Here is a 25,693-nt window from a genome sequence, read left to right as displayed (position 1 = left end):
AATTAATGGTCTATTTAGTTATGGAAAATATTTTTAATTTTTATTTTTAGTTTAAAAAAATATTTTAAAAGTAGCCAATTTTTCATTTTCTAGAAATTTTTTCTAAAATAAATTAACAATATAAAAAATTTGATACTATTTTCTTGTAGAAATAGTTCTATTTTTATTTTTTATTTTTTAAATAATTAAAAACGACGTTCTTTATTTTTTAAAATTCATATAGAAAATGTAACAAATATTTTTTACTATTTTTTAAATTTCTAACACTTGTTTTGTTAATTAAGACTTGAGAGCATGCACTCATATATTAAATTTTGATTTGTGAATTCAAATCCAAAATTAGTGATCAAATATATTAATATGATAATTTATATATAATATATATTACATAAATTTTAAAAATAATATTAATATTATGATATCATTATTAATACTCCAAGTAGCAAGATTACATCAAGATTATTCCGGAAATTATTTTCACGAAAAAGGTATTAGTTAATATATTTTTTAAAAAAACACGATAAATTCGGAAAAAACTCCATATCGCCTGCAGCTAATTCCTTGAACAGGAATTCTCAGCCACCCAATCATATGCACAGTTGTCTTCACAGAGTCCCCCTTTTTAAAAAAAAAAAAAATTCGCGGAAAAACCACCTGTTCCGATTTGCCAGTCCGATGGCTCTCTTGAACAAGATTTGAAATTATCCAACGGTCCAAAATTAAAAACCCTTCTCTCTCCTCTCCTCTCCTCCTACGTCGCCAAATCTTCCTCCGCGCCATTTCTTCTTCCGAAAAGCTGCTCTTCCTTCCAATTTCCAAACCTTGGCTACTCTCTCTTTCACTCTCTCTCTCTCTCTCTCTCTCTCTCTCTGCAGTTGAATTGCATGTTTTTTTTTTCTTTTCTTTTTTGAAAGGTAAAAATAGTTTTATTGATGAGGTAATTACAAAGATAGAAGGGGAATGCACAAATATGCTCGGAGAGCTGCTCGGCGGCTGTTACAGGTCTAAACTTTTCATTTTCATCGACTGGATTTGTTGGTTGGTTCGATAAATGTATTGTCGTCGTCGTCGTCGTCGTCTGCTTAATTAATTTGGGGAAGTGGAGGAGCGGTATGAGGGAATTAGGGAAGGCTAATAGGCGTGGGAGTATATGCGTACTGGTAATTTTGGTGGTGGTGTTGAATTTAAGGGGAGTTGTTAGATGTCAGGACGATGCCAAAAGCCAAGATGTCGCCATGGGTAATCCGGCGGCCGTTCAGCTCTTGACGGAGCTCGTCTACAGCCGTCTTACCAACCTCACCGCCATTTTCAGCGATGACATTCTCCGTCGCTTAAATTTCTGCATCAAAGATGTGTCAGTTCTCTCTCTCTCTCTCTCTCTCTCTCTCTCTCTCTTTCTGTATGTGTGTTTGTTTGTGTTTTTAATGCTTAGTTTTCTTGTCTTGCAGGCAAGCAGAATGGAATGCAGCATTCAATTTCACATCAGACTTGGCATTTTTGTCCAACTGCATTCGAAAAACAAAAGGTTCGAATTTACTGTATTCATCTAGTTCCTTGTTGCTTTTGAGTTCGTGCAGTCTATAATGTGAGATAATTAAGAGTCTTTTTTTAGATAATTAAGAACTTACCTATATTCCACACATTCAATTAGGAGATAAGGTCTTGTAGAGCATGAAATTCCACTTCTAAATTAATCCCACTTGTAAAAATGGAGGAAGAGTAAACTTATGCATGCACATGGATGGGTCAAGATGTCATTTCCTAAGATTTTGGATCACGACTTAAGAATTTAAAAAATGTGGGGAAAAAATAAAAGAAAATACGAAAAAAATCTACATTTTCATATTTGATTTTTGAGAAAAGTGAGAAAAAATTTTAAAAAGATACAAAATCTATAAACAAAAATTTGATTTTACAAATCATTAATATTTAATTTTTTTAATTTTTAGTCATATTAAAATAAATTTTTATTTTGTACAGTATTTTATATAAAAAAATATACATAGGGAAATGAATTTTATCTTTATTTTTCTTTTCTTTTCTTTTCCCAAACAAAATCCTTGATGGAGTCTCCAATAATATTTAAGAAAAAATATTAGGTAAACATGATGTTAACTATATTAAAAAGTAATTATTATTTTTTTAATAGACACGGTGAAATCATGTTGATTCCGATACAGACACCCGAGTGTACCCAATAATTTCTTGCAATCTAGTGGTATCAAAGCAGTTCGAGTTAAGACTTGGATGTTTGGGCATGTGTTGCTGTGAATGTTGATCATGTGGAGGCGCGGTAGATCAAACAAAAGCAGTCATCCAACCCTAAATCTTCCTACTTACTCTGCTGTTCATTTTCTACTAAAATGTCATTTTGTAAAAATAAAAAATTGTTTTTTCTGATGATGTTGTTTTGGGTGGATCAATAGGTGATCTCATGCAGCGTTTGTGCACGGCAGCAGAAATAAAGTTCTACTTCAATACTTTCTTTGAGAGTGGGTCAAAGAGTACCAATTACCTGAAACCAAACAAGAACTGTAACTTAACCACATGGCTACCTGGATGCGAGCCTGGATGGGCTTGCAGTGTTGGTCCAAACCAGAAAGTTGATATAAAAAATTCAAAGGACTTGCCTGTCAGATCTCAAGACTGTGGAGTTTGTTGCGAAGGTTTCTTCTGCCCTCATGGTATCACTTGCATGATACGTAAGTATTTTCCAACAGTAAAATGATGAAGTTTATGATTAGAAGAAAAAAGGAGCAAAATTTTTTTGAATGCAAAAGAAACAAAACAGAGTTATATTGCTTTAAATAAGTTTTTTTTTTTTTTTTTTTTTTTTGCAATTGGGTAAAATTGCAAAAAGGCGCATTCCAAAGAAGTAACGAACTAGGAAAAACTGTACTGAAGCTATCTAGAGTAGTGATGAGACAGAGAGCCAGACTTATACTAGTCATTGATGTGTTCTTAAGGAATTTTGAAAATAAAGTGGTTCCCATAGGTGGTTAACGAAATGGATTTTGGATCTGTTTTATGATCATGTATAATTTTCTGTAATTGCAATATTTGTGATGTTTTTCAAAAAGTTATTGACAGAGTTGGAAGTTCCAATGTTCTAACTTTACTTGATTGGGGTCATTTATTGTAGCTTGCCCATTAGGTTCCTATTGCCCACAAGCAAAACTCAACAAAACTACTGGTGTGTGTGATCCGTAAGTTCATCTTGTCATTCCTAAGCTGTTTGAATCATTTTATATTTCTTGCACTTTAGCATGCATAAACATTTATTAGTTTAAAAATTCTGCAGGTACACTTACCAACTACCTCCTGGGCAGCCAAACCATACTTGTGGTGGAGCAGATGTCTGGGCTGATGTTGGGAGCACTAGTGAAGTATTCTGTTCAGCAGGATCATACTGTCCATCCACTGTCAAAAAAGTTCCTTGTAGTAGTGGGTATTGAAAATTATCCCCTAACTCTTGACTTTTCTGTTTTTTTTTTCCATGTGTCTGAGGTTTTTGTTGCTTCATCGTTGAAGTTTTGTATCTCGTTGGATCATCTTAGTGCATGTTTCTGATAATGTACAATTGTTTTCTGATGTCTACTTTCTTTACATTTAATGTTATTTTTTTTCTTGTAATGCAGATATTATTGCAGGACTGGTTCAACATCTCAAATAAGTAAGTTTCATTTTAATTGCAAGCACTTGCTGTTAGATTAATGAAATTTAAATTTCATCTCATGCCCGAAAAAAAACCTGGATGGAGAGATCAAAGAAAAACTATCCGACCAGGACTCTTAAATGGATTAGGTATCACATATAGATATTAATTTGTCTGCTTAGACTGAATGTTAGCAGTTTGATGATGTTGAAAACTACATCCAAATTGTATGTTTAAGCATGATGATGAGGAAAGAGATGATGACTTGTCTAAAAACTTAACATTCAAATTCATGAAACTGGAAACGTATTGTATCCTATGCTTTCATGTGTGATTTTATTTATTGTTTTTTAAAATCATAGAGTTACCTACTGACTTGTGGATTTTAAAGAAAATATGTGTTGCCATAGCTAATATAAATATCAGGTTAGATAAGGAGTGATTGCATGCCTTTAGCTAAACATTACAGAATCCAGGTCAACATTGTTCTTTGAGGACTAAAATGTATAAGCTTTACACTGGAAAATCTATGATGTGAGCATGGTGCTTTGGAATTTTATGGTTGTAGAGGACATTAGATAATCCTAAGGGTGGAAGCATGCCCAAGCATATAATATTTTACTGAATAGTTCTGTGTGGGAGCCTTTGGCATCGGGTGTAACATTTCAATCATATATATATATATGTATGTATGTATGTATGTATATATATATATGTATGTATGTATGTATGTATGTATGTACACACATATATATATATATATGTATGTATGTATGTATGTATGTATATATGTATTTATGTACACACACACAATCGAAATGTTATGTATATATATGTAAAGGTCCTGAATGGGAACCTTGTCAAGTGGGGTGTCACATTTCGATTGTGTGTGTGTACATAAATACATACATATACAAGGGTCTGTTGGTCTATTGGAGTATTGTCTCAACTGCAAACCCTTCTCTTATCATTTTCTTCCTTCCCTTCTTTCTAATACAAATTCTACTTCTCATATCACCTTGATAATCTAATTAGATGTTACATAGAACATAGGATTACAAAGGAGGGCCTACATTCTGTTCATGTCTATATTTATCATTATCTGTTAAAAACTATATCATGTCTCATGATGGGTGTTATATAACAAGCTCATATGTGCATTGAAAGATAAATTAAGGAATGAACATATTCGTAGTAAATTAGGTGTAACTCTTATAGAGAATAAGATAAGGGAGGGACGACTCAAATGGTATGGACACTTGCAACGCAGGCCACATAGTGCACTAGTGAGGAAGAGTGAGTTAGTTACTATGGGGGGCAGTAGAAGGGATAGGTGTAGACCTAAAATAGCTTTAGAGGAGATAGTGAGTAAGGATTTAATATCCCTGAATCTGTTAAAAGAAATGGTCCATGATCGCATAAATTGGCGGAAAAGGATTCATATAGCCGACCCCACCTAGTGGGACTTAAGGCTTGGTTTTGTTGTTGTTGTACCATGCAAATATTTGTTACACATTGTTAACTCACAATCTAATAGCTTGGGTTTTTAGGACAACTGGTAATTTGACACAACTATTTTACAAGGGCAGTCTCTTTTTTATGGAATATCTTTTTGATGGTTTACTTTGTTGTAATCATGGCTGAGAAGCAGATGTTTGATCTTTAACATTTTTACCATAGGTCAAGCCAACTAAATAGAGAAAGAACCTAAGCTGCTATGGCCTAAAAGGGCCTTTTTGGAAAGGGAAAATGCGGCACTAGTATTTTGAGAATTTGCCGCATTGATTTCTCATAAAAAATTAATATAAAAGTTCCCAACTCCACATAAGATACAGGGATAGTATGCTGGGGAAAAAAAAAATAAAAAATAAAAAAAGCGAAAGCAATTCCCTTGCATTAAGCCCCTCATAGGTCTAAATTTTATTTATTCTGAAGAATTGTAGGGTCAAATCATTTGGCTTTTGATCATGCTTATAGATGAAGTTTGTAGAGGCAAGAGGAAAACTGGTTTGGGAGTCATTATATTGGAGATCAATTTTAGGGAATTTTATTGGATTCTAACACACCACTTATGGTTGTTGACATAGACCTATACCTTTAGGGAGTTTTCAGGAGTTCCCTGGCATATTGGAGCCACTTGGTTGCTCATTTTTGCCAAGTCAAATGAAGATGTTTTGCCTAAAGGAGCATCTCCACAAGTGCTGCAGTCATTTCTGTATGTACTCAGGGTAAATGACCTGCTTGGAGAGCTCTATAAGAATTAAGAATATTGGCTAATCAATAAATTGTAGCTGTCATTTCTTTTAAAATGTTGGAGCAGTGCTATCGTATTATTGCTAAACTGCTCAAGTATTTCTGTTTATCATCCTTCTATGCATCCTTTTGCTCAAAGCTTTATTTCCCTCTCTTTTTTGTTGTTTCAGAAGCATATAACCTTTACAAATAACTTGCAGGGTGCTTCCGGATGACCACTTGTGATCCAAATTCAGCAAATCAGAATATTACTGCATATGGCATCATGCTTTTTGTAAGTGGTCTGTTTATGTTAAAATGCTAACAGTTTGAGCTTCAATGAATAATTGTATCAGCTTCACAAAAAATTCTACAAATTTTTGGTTGTTAAGACTATCATTTTTTTCCTCTTTACACCTATCATTTACAATCAACTCCTGGTAGCATGCATTGAGTGATTTCTTATGTGGGCATAATAACAATATCAATGACTGAAAACAAAGAGAGTTATGTGTTTCATTGTATAACTTCGCTGGCTTAACAGGTATTGCCGCACTATATACATTGAATTTCCATTGAGGCATTCCTTGATCACTCATTGTTACCTCTGATTAAAATTTTCTAGTTTTTTTTAAACAAAATATGACTTAAAATGAACCTACTCAAGTGTATGAGGCTCAACCAAAGATTTTTGCAGAAGGCGTACTTTTTGCACAATTGCACAAGACTTATAGCGTCATGTGTTTGCCTTTTAAAACATTGAGCTTAAACATGAGCCTTCTGCTCCTTGAAACATGGATCTTCAAAGGCTTAATTAATAGTATCAAATTAATTTACTAATCAGTTTGTAACATCTTGCTTGTATCCAAAAATTCTGTAAAATTCTTACACTCTTCATTTCTCATTACTGGTCAAAGTTAAGTAGCCATAAAGTTTTCTAGACTTATCAGTATGATTCCCGCACTCAATACAAAGCAATGCATTTCCTTAATTTATTTCTTTTATTATTTTTCATTTGAATCTTGTCAACCCGTCACAAAATGGTTTCACTTGTCAATGCAGGCTGCATTAAGTTTTTTGCTTCTTATTATGTATAACTGTTCTGATCAAGTTCTCACTACTCGGGAAAGACGACAAGCAAAATCTAGGGAAGCTGCTGCAAAAAGTGCAAGAGAAACTGCACAAGCACGTGAAAGATGGAAATCTGCAAAAGATGTGGCCAAAAAGCATGCAATTGGATTGCAAACACAGCTATCACGTACATTTTCTCGTAGAAAATCTACAAAGCAATCAGGACTGCTAAAGATTCTGAGTAAAGCTAAACCCGGAACAGAAGCTGCCTTGCCACCTATGGTGCCAGATGCATCTCAGCAATCATCTGCTACCTCAAAAGGAAAGAAAAAGGAACGTAGTAACCTTACAAAGATGATGCATGCAATTGAGGATGACCCAGAAAGCAATGAAGGTTTCAATCTGCAGATTGGGGACAAAAATTTGAAGAAGAATATCCCCAAGGGCAAGCAACTGCACACTCACAGTCAAATTTTCAAGTATGCATATGGTCAGATTGAGAAGGAAAAAGCTCTACAGGAGCAGCACCAGAACTTGACCTTCTCCGGGGTAATTTCAATGGCTACTGACGTTGAAATTGAAAAAAGACCTACAATTGAGGTTGCTTTCAAAGATTTAACCCTTACCTTGAAAGGGAAAAAAAAACATTTATTGAGGTGCGTAACAGGGAAAATCATGCCTGGCCGTGTTTCTGCTGTCATGGGCCCATCTGGGGCTGGGAAAACAACATTCCTTTCTGCTTTGGCGGGAAAAGCAACAGGTTGCACTATGAGTGGTACGATTCTTATAAATGGAAAGGTAGAATCTATCCATTCATACAAGAAAATTATTGGTTTTGTGCCACAAGATGACATAGTGCACGGAAACTTGACAGTGGAGGAGAATCTCTGGTTCAGTGCAAGGTGCAGGTATGCCAAAATTATTTCCCCCACAATCATCAGTAGTTTTGAGTTTCCATCTTTCTTTGGAATAGATGTGCTGCATTTTCCAATTACCAAGTAGATGTCCTAGGAGTAAATTATTGAACAACACAGCTTCATCAGTAACTATTGGTCGTTGTTGTGCTTCTACTTCAACATCATGCTTGTAGGACCTTATGGTCTTTATGACATAAAATAATTAGATTGATCTTTTATGACTAATGCAAAAAATTTTATCTTCGGTCTTCTAATATTCATATATTGACCTGTGTTTAGGTGGACCCTTTAAGCAACCTTGAAACTCTTCAAGTTCTTGAAGGATAGAAGCTTAGGAATGTTTTTAGGGAAAACTTGATCTGGTTGAATTTTAATTTGCCCAATTAGCTTATATTCATTATAGAAACTTTTTTTTTTCTTGCTCACTTTTGATTATAAGCATGTCACATAATTTCATTTTTCTGTTATGAATAAGAATTTAGTAATCATTTTGAAGAACAATGGGATTGCCATTGATTTGTTCTTCAACTAGTTTAAGTCAAGTCTGGAGAAGCTGAAAAATAAATACATTTTTTGTTCCAGTATGAGCTTCAATTTATAATGGTCTGGATCACATTCAACAACTTTAAAACCCATGGAAATCACTCAATCAACAATCTCAGTAGTATTCATAACTTTGTGCTTGCATTCTTATGCATAAGAATTTTCTTTAAGATATGGTCAAGGCCAAAAGTATATTTTGTCGTGCTTTTTGTTAGGGTTCTCCCATTTTAAGCTCTTGTTTTTAGCTGTATTGATTTTATTTTACTTCATTGAATTTCTTTTATTATTGAAGGCTATCAGCTGACCTACCAAAACCAGAGAAAGTTTTAGTTGTCGAAAGAGTTATTGAGTCCCTGGGGCTGCAGGCAGTGCGGGACTCCCTGGTAGGAACAGTGGAAAAGCGGGGGATCTCTGGAGGCCAAAGAAAACGAGTGAATGTTGGGTTGGAAATGGTCATGGAACCTTCACTCTTAATATTAGATGAACCCACATCTGGTTTGGACAGTTCATCTTCTCAGTTGCTACTTAGAGCACTTCGCCGTGAAGCTCTCGAAGGAGTGAACATTTGTACGGTGGTTCACCAACCAAGGTAAGTCCAAAATTTCGCATGACTGCACATTTTATGGAAGTCTTGTCTGCCCTCATTTTTATTTCATTCCTCATTTGTTGCATGGTAAGACTTTGCTGAGTTGAGTGTGTTATGTCTGCGTACCATGATGAGCCTCCCCTTACCCTCGCAAACTGAGGAGCCTTGTGGCTCAGGGATTCTTGTTTTTTTCTTTTTTTGTTTTGTAAAATAAATAAAATTGTAATATTCCGGTTATTGAAGTTATCTTTACAATTATATTTATACTAGTATTTATACTAGTATATGAAATGAAAAATACAACTGAAATAATAACTAACAAATTAACAACTAAACTACCTAACAGATTAACAACATATTAACAATTCTAATACGCCCCTCAAGATGGAGATGGTGAATAAAGATTTCACATCGCCATCTTGCCATAAAAAGATGATGAAAACAAAACATTAATGTGAAGCATGACAGCAGCAAAGAAGGCAACGGCGACGGAGATGATCCGTAGGAGAAGATGCCGATGCATAAAGCAGGCAAGACGTGCCGGCGAAGACGAAAATTGCTGCGAAATGAAGACCAAAGATATGGCCCAAAACGAAGGAAAAGTTTGTAAAAATTTCCTTCAAAATCAAGAAACTCCAAGAGATTAACTGTCTCTGGAAACACGGCATAGCCAAGAATGGCTGACCAGCAGATCAGACCCAATACAAGTGAGCTGGAGACGAGATGGAGACGACGACACGGACCAGCAGATCAAACCAAAAATGAGAATGGAGAGCTACGAAGTCACTCTAAGGTGCGAAGCTCCTGACCAGCAATCACTACAATTAAAAAAAAAAATCAAAGAAAACATATATACGAGCCACATTCTAACCCGAGTGCCGAAACAAGGACACCGGAGCCGAAGAAGTGGCTGGAAAACCCAAGGTCGTGAGAGGACCCAAGATGAGTGGCGAAGGCAAAGATACTTGAAGGCTCTGTGAGTTGGCTCTATGAGTTGCCTTCCTCATCAAGTTAAAGAAAGCACTTCTTAAAACTGAGAGAGCGGAAAATGCTCGCGAGAGGATCTTTCAGGAGGCAAAAATAGGTGATTCTGAACTTCAAACTGAAAAGAGTTGAAGAGTCCACAAGAAATGAACTATGCAACAACAATCGGAACAATCAATGGAGCCCGGTGAGCAGTGCTCTGAGAGGCGAACATTGACTTGCACATATGAATCGCGACGATTTGAGACAGCTTCGGAGAGAAGCGAGTCGCACTCCAAGATTTAGCGATCCAGCAAGATTCAGAGATTAAAAAAAAAAGACATTAAAATAAGAAGCGAAAAATAGATCTACAAAGAACGATCGTTCGAAGGAAGGATCATCAACAAGTTGATAAGTTTTGGTGAGGAATGGCATCGAGAGAGATCGCCATGAGTCTCCATGGACGGATTCACTAGTCTGTTCACCGGTAATGACGCCATGGCCCTCGCCTTCAGATCCAAACTCCAGAATACTGAAAAATTGAGATGTCTTGTAACGAAGCGCGCAGTCATGTGTTCTTTTTGAGTTGGATAAAATTCGCTGGAGTTCAGACAAGAAGTCCTCAATGGCGTGCTTGGCCTTCCTCAAAACGCAACAACTGTAGACAATGTGAGAGAGAGTTTGAAAGAGAGCACGGAATACGGAGAAATCACCAGTGAGTGCCGTGGGAGGATGAAAGATTGCAAGTTCTTGAAAAACAGGAGACGACCGGGAAGGGAGATGGAGAGCGTCAGAGCAGAAGGAAAATGCTCTGTTACCATGTAAAGTAAATAAAATTGTAATATTCCAATTATTGAAGTTATCTTTACAATGATATTTATACTAGTATTTATACTAGTATATGAAATGGAAAATACAACTAAAATAATAGCTAACAAATTAACAACTAAACTACCTAACAGATTAACAACATATTAACAATTCTAATATGTTTTGTTTTGTGTTTTTTTTTTTTTTAAAGACTGAAGACTTGAAGGCTGTCATTCTTTCTATTTTATATTATAGGTTAGCGACTCACTCTTTGTTTACTTGTCTTAGTTATAATTTGTGATGATAATATCCATTTTGTTATTCTCCCTGGTTTTCTAGAATGTATTTCTTTCACTTTTGTTATCCATTTTCTATTTTATTTGAAAATGAGTTGCCTGCTATGTGTACTCCAACCTGCTTAATTACAATAGCATTGTTTCTAAAAAGGCAATTAAAGAATTTATAGAAAATCTAATAACTTATGACAATTAGTGGTATGTTAAGTAGAATGGCTAAACATGATTTGTGTAGTTGAACTCATGGCAAAAAAATATTTTTTTTCTTTAGTTGAAATTTATGGATCCTTGCAATGGTTATACTCTGCAGTCTGCAAGATATACATCACTGGCAACTCTTAGAAAAATGAAAATTTTATGCATACTTAAATTACATTTTAGGGATCTGGGGTGTAGTTAATCGCTTGTCATATTGAAATTAACTTTGAATTACCTCAAGGTAATTGTTTTTTTTTTTTTTGTGTTTTTTGCTCCAGCTACACTTTGTTCAAGATGTTTGATGATTTGATACTTCTAGCAAAAGGTGGTCTTACTGCATATCATGGATCTGTGAAGAAAGTTGAAGAATACTTTTCTAGTCTTGGTATCCAGGTCCCTGAGCGTGTTAATCCTCCAGACTACTTCATTGACATTCTGGAGGGCATAGCAAAACCAAGCACAAGCTCAGGTGTCAATTATAAACAACTTCCTATTCGATGGATGCTTCACAATGGCTACCCACTGCCCCCCGATATGCTTGATGAGGCTGCTGGGCTAGAAGGATCTGCACATGGGGGAAATTCAACTCATGGAGGAAATTCTTCTGCTGGTGCACCTGAAGAACATTCTTTTGCTGGAGACCTATGGCAAGATATGAAGTGTACAGTTGAGTTGAAAAGGGACAATATACAACATAATTTCTCAAAATCTAAAGACTTATCCGACCGATTAACCCCGGGTGTTTACCGGCAATACAGATACTTCCTTGGGAGGTATGCATAGGATCCCCAGCATCATATTTTAGTTGTACCAACATACTGTTTCTCGACAAATATAAATTGAAATTATTGTACTTGATGATACGATACATACATATATACATATATGTACATATAAACATGCATGCATACACAACCATTTCCTATCTGGCTTGCAAGAAACACATTCCTGTGCAATGAAAATCCAAATTAATTCCTTCACACTCCTCTAAAAATTGAAATACCAGGAAGAAAATTGGGCTATCAAGAAATCTTTTTGCGGTACCGAATTGCAAGAGGCATTTCTCAGTGAGCACAGAGTGCACTTATGTTGCTGGGGGAAGGAGGAAAAGTCAATTAGTTCAGGAGGTTGATCAAGTGATAAGTTGCACCTAGAGAAATAAAATCACATTTTACCTCTTGGGTGGCCATTCTCATCAAGTTTACATTCATTTCAATAATGGGTGCTTGATATGTGATGCGACTGTTATTTCTTTTCAGGGTTGGCAAGCAGCGGCTAAGGGATGCTAGGATACAAGCTGTAGATTATCTTATATTATTGCTTGCTGGAGTTTGCTTAGGAACACTAGCAAAAGTGAGCGATGAAACGTTTGGAGCACTTGGTTATACTTACACAGTCATTGCAGTTTGTAAGTCAAATGCCAAGTTCTTTCATATCTGATGTCTTTTTTGACTTTAATATGCTTCCTTGAAGCTCTGACTATATTCAAAAACTTTTGTATCACTTTGACCAACCATCTTCATGTATATCTCAATTTAGGTAGCAACTCCTGCAATTATTTGAACTGTTCATCTAATACTGTGCGTCCTTGAAGTAGTGTCTTTAATACCATGCATCTTTACTCACCCTTCAAAATTGTTTTCTTTCAGCCCTACTTTGCAAGATTGCTGCTCTGAGATCATTTTCCACAGATAAATTGCACTATTGGAGAGAAAGTGGATCTGGCATGAGCAGCCTAGCTTATTTCCTCGCAAAGGATACAATTGACCATTTTAATACAATCATCAAGCCTGTGGTTTATCTGTCGATGTTCTACTTCTTTAACAACCCCAGATCAACTTTCACAGATAATTACATCGTTTTGCTCTGCTTGGTATACTGTGTGACTGGTATGGCTTATGCATTTGCCATCCTATTTGAACCTGGTCCAGCCCAACTGGTGAGAATTTGAATTTCTAGAGTTGTTAAAAAGAATTATGCCTTATGTTTATTCTTTACCTTTCAATCAAAAAAATAATTATTCATTTCATTACACTTGACTTGCTTCTTTTTTATTTTTTCGTAGTGGTCAGTGCTTGTTCCTGTTGTTTTGACTCTTGTTGCAAACCACAACAATGGAAATGAGTTTGTGAAGGGACTGGCAAATGTGTGCTATACTAAATGGGCTTTGGAAGCATTTGTGATAGCAAATGCTGAAAGGTTTGACCCGATAACTCTCTCTATATGTGGTAATTTTTTTGACTACATGTTATATTTGTATATGCTTCAGTACACACATGCCACAAATTGGTTGGCAAATAGGCAACCTCATAGAGGGGTCTAGTGCATATCTAGATATTGAAAAAGGTGTCTTAACTGAAAACTTCTTGAAATCTTGGAAAATAGTAAGTTCCTAGATTTTTTAATCCAAGGCATATAAGCAAGTGGAAAAAATATACAATCATGGTAGAAGAAAGGAAGCATAACATAATGAGATAGATCAGGGTTGTAATTCTTTTATCTGTGTAAGAAGTAAAAAGCAGAAGAGACTGAATGCATCTAACTGAGGGTGATCCTAGACCCAATAGTATGGATGTTACACTCAAACTAGAATGTCAGATTCAAGTCACTGAAACAACCTCTCCAATTGTTGATGTAGGCTTTGCACATCAACTCCTCCCTAGGCCCCTGATACGGTATGGGAGCTTTGGGCACTGGGTGTTGCATGAATGCCTAATATAAATATACATAACCAAGCTAGGCCTTTGGAACTTGTAGTGCTCCCAGTGGCTGTAAGCCTTTAACCAATATTCTTGGGGTAATGCAATTATATAATCCATTTGGACATTTAACCGAATGCCAGTGTCTGCATATGTGGTTAGATTCTTTATTAAAATTTCAATTGCCTTCTTATACCATGACGTAATGTTTTTAACATTCCGAACCTCAGAAGGTTAGTCTCTACACTAGGTGTACTAGTGTTACTTCCTTAGAGTACATTCTTGTTCTCCCATCAAGGTCAACCATTAAATATCAATATTTACGAAGGGAGTTTTGTTATCTTCTCTTCCACCCATTCGCATTCCCCGAATGCACGCTGCCACTGTTCCCATCGCTTGTCTGGCTTGATCAACTAGCAAGCCACTTCAGGTGCACAAAAGAAGACTTGAAGAGTCCTCAAAACTTGCTCTGCTAATTTGGCACCAAGCCTCAATATTCTATTCCTCCATAGGTTTTTGTGACTGCTAACATTCACAGTGCTTCACATAAGGGTATTTGGCCATGTATGTGTCATCCTCAAACATAGCTTCTTTATTCTTCTCATCCATCTCTGCATTATCCTTTCTTGCTTATACTTTTTGAAATGTTCCTTTTGTCTAATCTTATAATCATGGCTTGTAATCCTGTATATGGGATTTTTTTTGTGACCCAGAAAAGGAAGGGGGAGTAAGGGACTCATGACACAACAATCTAATTGTGCCATGACATGAACCATGGAATGTGGTTAATTTATGCTAAATCAATACCAATCACACCGGAAGGTGGTCATGTCCTAAAAATATGTAGAGAAGTACTAGACGAGGTAATGTTGGACCAATTGGCAATAAGGGGAACAAAGGAAACTAAAAGAAAACTAACAGAAAAATGAAGAAAATTGAATGAAAAGTAAAACACTACATTAGTGCTGCTGCTACTACTACTACTAGTAGTATTATTATTTTGATAAACAAAGAATTGTATTAAATATACAACACGAAGGAGAACAAGGTATCCTCCCTTTACAAAAGGAAAACAACTGATAAACAAAGGCTAAGAAGCGAAGCCAACCAATCCTGCCATAAGTATTCAAAAAACACACAACGAAAGCAAACATTTGCCAGAGCACAGATCACGCAAGAGACACTACTCTACTCCAAATCAAGTTATTAGAAATAGCACCTTTGAAAGATTTGGCATTCCTTCCAACCAAACACCCTACATAATTGTCAAATGATGTATCACTTTCCTATCCTTTCCCTTTCCAAAAAGCCAATCTGAAGCGTCTCCCCAATCCTCCAACACACAACACAAATGTGAGACAACTGGGCCCTTATTACCAGCATGGTCCACCCATTAGGCCTTTCCATCTAATGATAACACTCCATATAGTGGGTTCCATCAGATTATATGTGGGCTACCATGTGAGATATATTATTTGGAATATTTTCATTGGATGGTAGGGTGTGATGGGAGGGCCATGTTGGTCCTCCTGGAGGACCTAATTTTTTTCCTCAAGCTGAAGAAAGTCATTGGTATCAAGCTTTTCAAGGATCATAGCCCAGGTAAAAGCTTTCCTTTTAGATGGGGACTTAAGGGCTAGTTTTTTTTTTTCTAAAAAATTACAAAAAAAAATAGTTATTTTTAATTTTAAAATATTTGTAAAAAAAAAAATGAACGATAATAAACAATTCTAACACTATTTGCTAGTGTAAATAATTTTGCATTCTATTATATTTTCATATAATTAAAAAAATGTCATCTTATTTTTCAATTTTTATAATTTTCATAGGAAGTTGGAAATTTTTTTATTTTTTTATTTTTTACATTTCTAACTTCTTAATTTGCATATGGGAGTAGGGAATTTAGATTTTGGGATTTGATTTGTGCGGACCATGTATTGAGTTTATTACAAATTCACATAAATCCAAGTTCAAAGCCCAAAATTCATTATCCAGAATATTTCATATAATTTTTTGAAAATTGAAAAATAAGTTGTCTTTTTCACAGTTCTTTTGAAATTTACAAATCAAAAAATGAAAATTTTCTTGCACAACTAAACAAGCTCTTTATTTCAATGTTTTTAATATGAATCTTGAAAGATTACAAAATAATTTGAATTTTTTATAATTCTTTGCAAAATAAAAAAATCAAAAATAAAGATGTTTCCAAACTAAATGGATCCTTTGGGGCAGGGGAGGGGAGGATGTTGATTCATGGCATCGAAAATATTCTCATGGAAATATATTATTAGGAATCTCATTCTAGGAATAGGAAGCTTGTCTCATGGGAGTGTTTTTATTTGGTTTGCGTTGTAAGATATGTAAGAATGTCCACATGATTCCCATGTTAATGTTTGGATTAACATAAGAATCTTGATAGGTATTTTAAAAAGATGACAAATATTATACCTTAAACATGTGTATAATGAATGTATCAAGAACAATTATTTTTTTTTTTTCAAAATAAAAACCTTCTAGGAATACATACTCAATATATATATATATATCCTAAAATTTTTAATAATTATAAATTTAAAACATTTAACACTTAATAGTTGATTAATTGATATAATTGGGGATGATGTAGTGTCTAATATTAACTATTATATTGAATATTTATAAAAAAATAATAATATGAGTTTTATTAAATAATTACAAATGTCAATTAAAATGTTAATTAGCCTAAATATTAACACTTTAATTAGACATTTCATTTATTGTCTAATTAAAAAATTAATTAAAATTTTCTGAGTACCATATGTAATTAACATTTTTAATATTTTACAATTAAAAAATAAATAATATTATGTTAATTATTATTTTTAAATGCCATTATAATATGTTCTATTAACTATTTATAATTAAAAATTAATTAAATTTTTAATTAAAACTTTGTAAATAATATATTTAACTAACATTCCAATTAAAATAATTAATATTTGCAATAATTTAAATATTTAAATTTATTATTAAATATAATAATAGAGTGTGATTATATTATGTTAATGGGGAATTATTGTCCAAAAGCAAAATAGTGAGGGCAATTGGTCCAAAAAGTTGGATTCCCATGAGAATGGGATTTTCATGATATTTACCCAAGGGGGAGATGAGAATGGGATGCCCATAATTCATAGAAGTCCTTTCATTCTCAAGAATGTGAATATGTCCAGTCAGATTCCTAAGCTCAAACAAACGTGCAAATGAGATGTTACAGACATTCCATCACATTCTTAATATTCTTGAAAGATGCTAGAACCAAATGTTTCCAAATCAAAGAGTACGGAGCGAAAGGAGCAATATTATTATCATGAATCAAATAAGAAAAAAAGGACTTGCAAGAGAAATCCCTAGAAGAATCTAACCTCCAAACCTTTTCTATTATTTTCCAAAATTTATTGGAAAAGAATCAAGCAAATTGGTCAAAAGTCCAACCCATTAAGGTTTCTCCAAAAATGGAAGTCTATAGAATGATCATCCCCCCTATGAAAAGAGGAAGACACAAAATAGGGGATTAATGATGATAAAATAATAAAAAAGATGACGATATGCAAGCCAAATTCACCTCCCTCATGTAGTGGTTCTCCTAAAATCAAGTTCTCTCCCTAAATTTGTATTGGACAGGAGGAAAGAAAGAATGACAAATCTAAGAATAAATTTTCAAAGTTATATCAATCCACTTTAGTATCCCATCCATTTTATGGAAGACTACAAAACTAAATTTATTGCAAACTATGTTGTGCCAAAGTGAATTTGATTCTAAAAGAAACTGCCAACCACTTCCCATGGCGATGTTTTTTGACATCGAATTACCCAGAACCCCACCACCTTCCTTTTAAACCTACATATAGTTGCCCAACCCACTAGGTCTCTCTACCACTCACCAACACTCAATAATACAAATCAAATGGAGGATGCACGAGCATGGATAGGAGTAGTACAACCCCAAAAGTGGAGAACATACTCTCTGCACATTCAGACTCCTAGCCACTCTCTCAAAAACCCAGTTCCAATTGAGTGAGCGATAGAATTATCTCCTAAAGGGTCGCACCTAAATAATTAAAATACCTACTCAAAATTGCACAACTTGGTAACCTAGCAAAATGATCTATATCATACCTAAACCCACATATCACTTTTAGAAAATTCTTAACTGCTACACATTTTTCCAAAAATGGGACATCAAATTCGATAAGTAACCCAGATCCTTTAAAAGATAGAAAGTATCAATGGAGATGCAATATGGTAAAATCCTCGTGGCCTACCATGAGTCCTTCCACAAAACCTCCATTGAATAGGGCATCAGTCATCCAACTCAAAGCAATAGCCATGATAGTAAGAGGAGGAGAAAGAGGATTTCCTCTGAAACCAATACCTAGCCTCTTCATTGACTAACACTAAAACCAATAGAAAATAAACATCTCTAATTCCATCTCCTGCATCTCAAACCAAAACCTTTTCCATCCATAACCCTATCAAAAGCTCCAACTTGCACTATCATAAGCTTTTTCAAAGTCCAAATTCAAAATTAGACCCCTCTTTTCTTTATAAACTGCATATTCCATTGCCTTATTCACTATCAAAGTTGCATATGGAATCTGCCTATGACTGATAAAAGCACTCTGGGAAGTAGTATTCTCTAGGGCTGCAACCATTCTCTTTGATAACAGATTAGTCAATATCTTATAAACGTTAGTTACTAAGCTAGTTGGCCTAAAATCCTTAACTCTAATGACAAAATCTCTTTCAGGCACAAAAGGTAATAAAAGTACAATTCATACTCCATCCAGTGATCCCATTACCAAAAGTCTCACGAAAAACTTTGGAATGATCACTTCTCAAGAACTCCCAATATGCCCCATCAAAATACCTATATAAACCCATATGGCCAAGGAGCCTTGTTTGTTTCCATATCATAAACTGCACCTTCATTCTCCTCCTCAAAAGGTATCTTTAATCAATCAGCTTTGTCTGCTAAAATAAGGCACCAATCCATCCCTTCAACCATAGCCATACCCTCTAATGAAAAAAGGTTCCTATAAAATGAAACCTTCTATTCAAGCAAGATCCCTAGTAACCACACCTCATCATCCTCTCAACTCCATAATAAATTTCCTTCTTCTCCTACTACTTGCCACTATAAAAATATATTGTACTAAAATCCCCATCCTTAACCCAATTCATTTTGGATATCTGCCTCCAACTCAGCTCTTCCCATAAAACAACTTCTTCATAGTCATTCAACAATCGAACTCGTCTGCCAAATATATCTTCTCAAGGAGGGTTCATTTCTAATATTTTTTATTCCCCCTAATTCCTAATGAATAACCTTTTTATAGAGCAAACATCACCAAAAAGCTACCACATTCCAGATTTTTAGTTTCTCTATTGGAAGGCCTAATCTTTTCATAAAGTAAAACCTTAAATTATTTCAATTACGATTCTTAGTGAAAGTTGTCCCAAACATACCTATAGAAGGCCTTTATATGGGCTTTTCCCCTAAACTTAAATAAGGAAATGAATAAGTAGAAAATATTATCAATCCCTAAAAATAAAATTCAAAAATTTAAAAAGTAACACAATTGATAATTTAATAAAAGTTCCTCCAAAAGAAGTCCTTGACAAGGTGATCTAAAACATGCTAGTTTAGTTTTTCCTTCAATGTTTTAAAAGGTTTTTCTATGACAATTTAAAGTTCTTTCCAAAGATCAAATGAACACTAAGACACACATACTCAAAACAGATTACCCATGTAGATATTATTTAGAGAAATAAAACTTGATTAGCAATGTTGGCATCAATATTATAGTAGCTAACTGTGGCATTAATGCTTTGATGAAAAAAGAAAAGAAATATCTAAATAACTCTATTAGACATGAAAACAAGAGGCAAACCATACAGAAGATCTTTTGGCAGGGCATGTTGGCATTAATTGAACAGCTCAATGGCTCTATGAACTAACATGAAGTTTCTGATGCCTTAGGAAATTATGCATTATATTGAGAATTAGTGGATTGCTATACTGAATGTTTCAAGTACATAAATGGTTAAAAACTCAATGCTTTACTGAATATTTTAAGCATATATAAGGGAAATAACGTTTGGTTTTTCAAATTTTGTTTTTCCAACACTTTCAGGTACTCTGGAGTGTGGTTGATAACACGATGCGGTTCACTTTTGAATTATGACTATAATATCAATGATTGGATTCTTTGTCTAACCTTATTGATTGTTACTGGTATAATTAGTCGTATCGTAGCCTTCTTTTGTATGGTAATATTCCAAAAGAAATAAATTTAATTCAATATACTTCCTTTTCATTTTTATTCTTCTTCTTCTTGTACAAAATAGAAGACTTCAATCTTAGTAAATGATGAAAATTTCTCTCAAGGGTTTCAAACCTCCTAAAAATCATCACATGTCAATGTCCTGAAGCAGCTTCATGCGGAGCATAATACAAACAAGTGTAAGTATATTGCATTTGTTTGTCCACAAATACTCCCCATTAATTCTATATACACATTATACGAGTAATGCATCAAGATCTTCCACTTGTATGTGATATCAAGACCAACAGTTGCTACAATTATGAGATTTGTTGTAACTGCAAATATCAAGATGAAAGAAATGTGATTTTCAATAAAGGCAAATTATGAAGCCATGGCAAAAGATTCCTTCAAATCCATGGTCATATCAATGCCTACCTCATGCAAAAACATTAATATCTTTCATCTCAAATATGCTACGTTCTATTAAAGAAATGGTATCTCACTGTTTCAGAATACCAACAAAAGAAACTTTTTCTCTACCTTTAGGATTTTACTCCTTGAATACCTAATGAGGGCATGGCAACTTCCATGTGCCCTAGTCCATCTTAAGGTTAGCAGCTTCATGACTTGCCTCAAATCCAAAATCAATACTAGATCTAAGCAAGCGGGTAGCATCTCTTGCAAAATTGGTAATGGAGGTGATGTTTCCTAAATGGTTGTAATTGAAGAAAAACTAGTCCTGTGAGCACAAATTTCTAATATAAGGAAAAAAAAAAACTCATTAATAAAAGATGGGCAACCTAGAATATTGTGTGTTATATAAATGCCGTATCTGACAAAACCAAAAGGATCTCCACTTATCTTTCATCCTTTCTATTTGTAGGTTTTGCATTTTTAAGATTCATGGACAAAGATATAATGACATGGTTTTAGCTACAAACGAAAGAGAGTGATTTCTATATAATAGAGGTTACCTACTCATTCTGATAACCAAAAGTAGACGTTTCATCTCCAAACCATATACCACATAAATTTGAGAGCAAGATGGCCTCTTATCTCTACATCAACTAAGGACATAGAAGTTGAGCATAGGCAACACTACAAATACGTAAAGTTTAAACGATAAGAATATAAGAGAAGTCATATCAAATTGGCTTTAGCATGCACTCATACATGCATACATGCATACATATGTCCATGCATGCATTTGTGCTTGTATGCATGTGTATATGTATATGTATGTGTGTGTGTGCGTGCGCGCGTGTCTCTGTATATATGTATATGTTGAAAACCAGAATGAAATTTCTTTATTTCTTGAATTATTTTGTACAAGCCAATACAAACTACTTATAATACATATTTTTACTCTAAATATGGAAACAATCTCTCACTCAATAATATACAATAAATACCCCCTAAATTTCTCCAAGATACACGGGATATCTACGCTCCCCCTCAAGTTGGATCATAGATATTGATCATGTCCAACTTGTAGATGAAATTATCGAAACTCTGTTGGGCTAACCCTTTGGTAAAGATGTCTACTGTTTTTTCCTTGCTAGGTGCATACATCATACAAATGGTTCCTTCTTCAACCTTTTCTTTGATAAAGTGTCGGTCTACTTCTACATGCTTAGTCTTGTCATGTTGAATTGGATTGAGAGAGATACTGATGGCTGCTTTGTTGTCACAGTAGAGTTTGATAAAGAATTTTACCGGAATCTGAAATTCTTCCAAGAGTTTCCGTAACTACAGTCCTTCGCATATCCCTTGTGCAGCTGCCCTAAATTCAGCCTCAGCACTACTTCGAGCTACTACATTCTGTTTTTTACTCCTCCAAGTCACCAAATTTCCCCATACAAAGGTGCAATATCCGGTGGTAGACCTTCTATCTTCCGCTGAACCTGCCCAATCTACATCTGTGAAAACTTCTACTTCCTTACTTTCACACTTCTTGAAGAAGAGTCCTTTTCCCGAAGAGCCCTTGAGATACCTAAGGATCTTGAACATGACATCTAGGTGAGTCTTTTTAGGTGAATTCATGTGTTGGCTTACCACACTAACTGCAAATGCAATGTCAAGTCTGGTATGTGATAAATAGATGAGTTTACCAACTAATCTTTGATACCTCTCCTTTTCAACTGATATTCCGCAGTTTTCAACTCTCTTTACTACTTCAATGGGGGTTTCACTAGGTTTGCATCCAAGCATGTCAGTTTCGGTTAGGAGATCAAGGATATATTTTCACTGAGAGACACTGATACCCTTTTTTGATCTAGCAACTTCCATTCCTAAGAAGTATCGCATTTTTCCTAGGTCTTTAACTTCAAACTCAGTAGCTAGGACTTTCTTCAATCTTTCCATCTCCACCATATCATGTCCAGTTAGGATTATATCATCAACATACACAATCAGAATTGTTTTCTTACCACCTTTAGATTGATGAAAAAACATAGTGTGATCTGATTGTCCTAGTCAATATCCTTGGTTTTTTATCACCTTTGCAAACCTGTCGAACCATGCTCTAGTAGATTACTTGAGTCCATAAAGGGTCTTCTTGAGTTTACATACTTTGTTTTCTTCACCTCTTTTACTGAAACTTGGAGGTATCATTGTGTAGACTTCTTCTTCTATCCCTCCATTTAGAAAAACATTCTTAATATCAAGTTGCTACAGTGACCAATCCAAGTTGGCTGTCAAGGACAGGAGGACCCAAACTGTATTCAATTTTGCTATTGGTGCAAATGTCTCCATGTAGTCAATGTCATAGGTCTGTGTAAACCCTTTTGCAACAAGTCGAACTTTATACCGTTCTATTGTCCCATCAGCTCTATATTTCAATGTAAAGACCCATTTACAACCTACTGGCTTCTTCCTTCTCAGCAAATTCATCGCATCCCAAGTTTCATTCTTTTTTGGAGCTCACATTTCCTCCATGACAACTTCCCTCCATTCAGGAATCTCCAAGGCTTCCTGGATATTCTTTGAAATTTTTATCCTATTAAGGTTAGAAGTAAAAGCACGATACTCTGTAAACAGACTGTTTTAAGACATGTATTTTGATTAGGGATATTGAGTACATGACCTAGTTTGTTTTCTGACTGCAATAGGTAAATTGATGTCATCAGGCATGAGCTTATCAGAAGGGAGCTCATGAGCATCTATTACCTGATCATGATTGGGTGTGGACTCATAATTGCTCGGAGCTATCACCGGTTCCAACTCTCTTGGTGCCTTAGGTATGAGATTCTCCCTGTTCTTTGTGTTTGGCTTTCTTGAGTAAACAAGTATTTTCGTGTTGTTTTGTTTTTCTGCATCTCTCGCTGAGTGATCTTTTGTACATGACAAGTCAAGAAATGATGCAATGGTAGACTCTGTGTATGGCACAGATTCATAAATAGAGAAATCAAAAAACTGATCTTCATTCCATTTCTCCCCCTGAAGAGAGGACTTAGGGAAGTAAGGAGTGGTTTCAAAGAATGTGACATCAAAGGTAATAAACGATTTTTTTGTGACAAGATCATAACATTTGTAGCCTTTCTGAGTATTAGAGTAACCAATAAAAACGCACTTAATGGCACTAGGTTCCAATTTGTCCCAATTGTGAGCATGGACATTAAAAAGTGCAATACACCCAAAGATTTTTAGAGAGAGATTGGAGTGGAGCTGAGAGTTGGGAAAGCATTCTTGGAATTTCTGGAGAGGGGTGGCAAAAGAAAGAACCCGACTAGGCATTCGATTAATGAGATATGTAGCTTTTAGAACGACATTGCCCCAAAAATATTTTTTCATATTTGTAGTGAACATTAATGCCCGAGCCACTTCAAGAATATGTTTATTTTTACATTCAACAACCTCATTTTATTGAGGGGTATCCACATAGGAGCTTTGAAGAACAATTTCATTTTCTTGAAGATAATGTCCCAAGATATTATTAAAATATTCAATACCATTATTAGTACGTAAAATTTGAATGTGAGTTTAGAATTGTGTTTGAATCATGGAGTGAAAACTGAAAAATATAGAACGGACTTCAGTTTTATCTTTAAATGGGTAAGCCCAACAAATACGAGTATGATCATCAATAAAAGTAACAAATCATCTTGTGTGAGTGCGATTAAGAGAGCGTGAGGGCCCCCATAAATCATTGTGAATCATGGTAAAGGATTTGGATGGTTTGTATGAGAATTTTGGAAAGAAATTATACTAGTGTTTTGTAAGTTCACAAATCTCACATTGAAATTCAAAAGACGTTTTATTTGAACAAATGAAAAAAAATAAATGTTTTAGATATTGAAAATTTAGATGACCCATCATAGAATGCCATAACAAAATTTCACTATCCCAAGAAACAGATGAAGAATCACAAATAACAGTTGATAGATCCTGAAAAATACAATGAGATGGAAGGAATTTAACAAAATTATTAGAATTCTTAGTTAATTGGCTAATGGATAGTAAGTTGCAGGATAAATTAGGAACATGAAGAACGAACTTTAGTGTGATGGAGTTAGAGAGTCAGATATTTCTTTTGGTTATAACAGACGAGAATGATTCATCTACAATTTTAACTTTCAAATTTTCAGCGTAAGGTAAATATGACGAAAAAAGATAATTGACATCGGTCATGTAAATAGATGCAACAGAATCAATAATCCAATAAGTTTTGGATCTAGAGGTTATATTTAAAACTTGCAAAAAATTACCTCTTTGCACTAAAAAAACCCGAAGAAATATTTGTGAAAGAAGATGCTCCGTAACAACAAACCAAGGTCTAGTCCGCCAGCTGCCTCAACTTTTTCTCATCAATCCCAATCTCTCTATCAAAGTCTCGATCCAGTCTTCTTCTTTTTCCTTCTCTCGGCCACGCAACGCATTTCTTCCCTTTGGCATCCTACTCGCGCTCTGTCGTCAAAGGCGACCGCGGACGAGACGCGCAGGCAACGTTGACTAGTCGGAGAAATCACCTGGTCTTTTTTAGCACATCGATTCGATTGTTTCGTGAACTGAGACGTCTCTGCGAGGTCCGAGGGGGATTTGATCCGTGCGACGGTTGATACTGTGTTTGTGAATGTAGAAGGTGGATGGCGTACATCTGGGAGATATGGCCTCCGCCCTTGACGCGAATGCGCAAGTCGACCCCTTTGAAGCAGTGGCGGCCGAGTAGGAGGATGGGTTGCAGCGCCTTGTAGCCGTAGGACTTCTGGAACCTGGCGCGAGCACTACGACCACTGAACTTCTTGGGTTCGCACCGCCGGGGATCCGCGACGAAGAGGGTCCAGTTGTGGAAGGAATCATCCTTGATAATGATGACGATGACGACATCGATGATGATGATGAGAACGACGATGAGGAAATTGGAGCTTCGCGACACAAGATCAGCGGCCTCTGAGAATCCCATCCCGGTCATTGTCAGGC

At 35.2% G+C, this 25,693-nt stretch overlaps 1 protein-coding gene across 4 annotated transcripts; it reads left to right on the top strand.

Moving 5' to 3' along the window:
• The first annotated feature begins 703 nt into the window (after positions 1 to 703).
• On the top strand, positions 704 to 23,701 carry LOC131148762 (ABC transporter G family member 28-like). Of its 4 annotated transcripts, none has more exons than XM_058098673.1 (14): positions 704 to 1,354; positions 1,449 to 1,525; positions 2,427 to 2,702; positions 3,143 to 3,206; positions 3,302 to 3,448; positions 3,639 to 3,673; positions 6,109 to 6,182; positions 6,950 to 7,866; positions 8,711 to 9,007; positions 11,550 to 12,044; positions 12,531 to 12,679; positions 12,921 to 13,210; positions 13,337 to 13,470; positions 20,144 to 20,332. In XM_058098673.1, exons 1-14 carry the CDS (start codon positions 1,113 to 1,115, stop codon positions 20,298 to 20,300), a joined length of 3,354 nt encoding a protein of 1,117 aa, XP_057954656.1. In that variant the 5' UTR covers positions 704 to 1,112; the 3' UTR covers positions 20,301 to 20,332. The 4 variants fall into 4 exon arrangements, with proteins under 4 accessions (XP_057954656.1, XP_057954658.1, XP_057954657.1 ...); XM_058098675.1 differs by lacking the exon at positions 20,144 to 20,332 and adding an exon at positions 23,386 to 23,701 and having other exon boundaries at positions 752 to 1,354; XM_058098674.1 differs by having other exon boundaries at positions 833 to 1,354; positions 13,337 to 13,499.
• Positions 23,702 to 25,693: the final 1,992 nt, after the last annotated feature.

This window comes from Malania oleifera, chromosome 2, assembly GCF_029873635.1.
Source record: "Malania oleifera isolate guangnan ecotype guangnan chromosome 2, ASM2987363v1, whole genome shotgun sequence".
In the NCBI taxonomy this organism is placed as follows: domain Eukaryota; kingdom Viridiplantae; phylum Streptophyta; class Magnoliopsida; order Santalales; family Ximeniaceae; genus Malania; species Malania oleifera.
The sequence above is the reverse complement of the archived record's forward strand: the minus strand, read 5'-3'. Positions and strand labels throughout refer to the sequence as shown.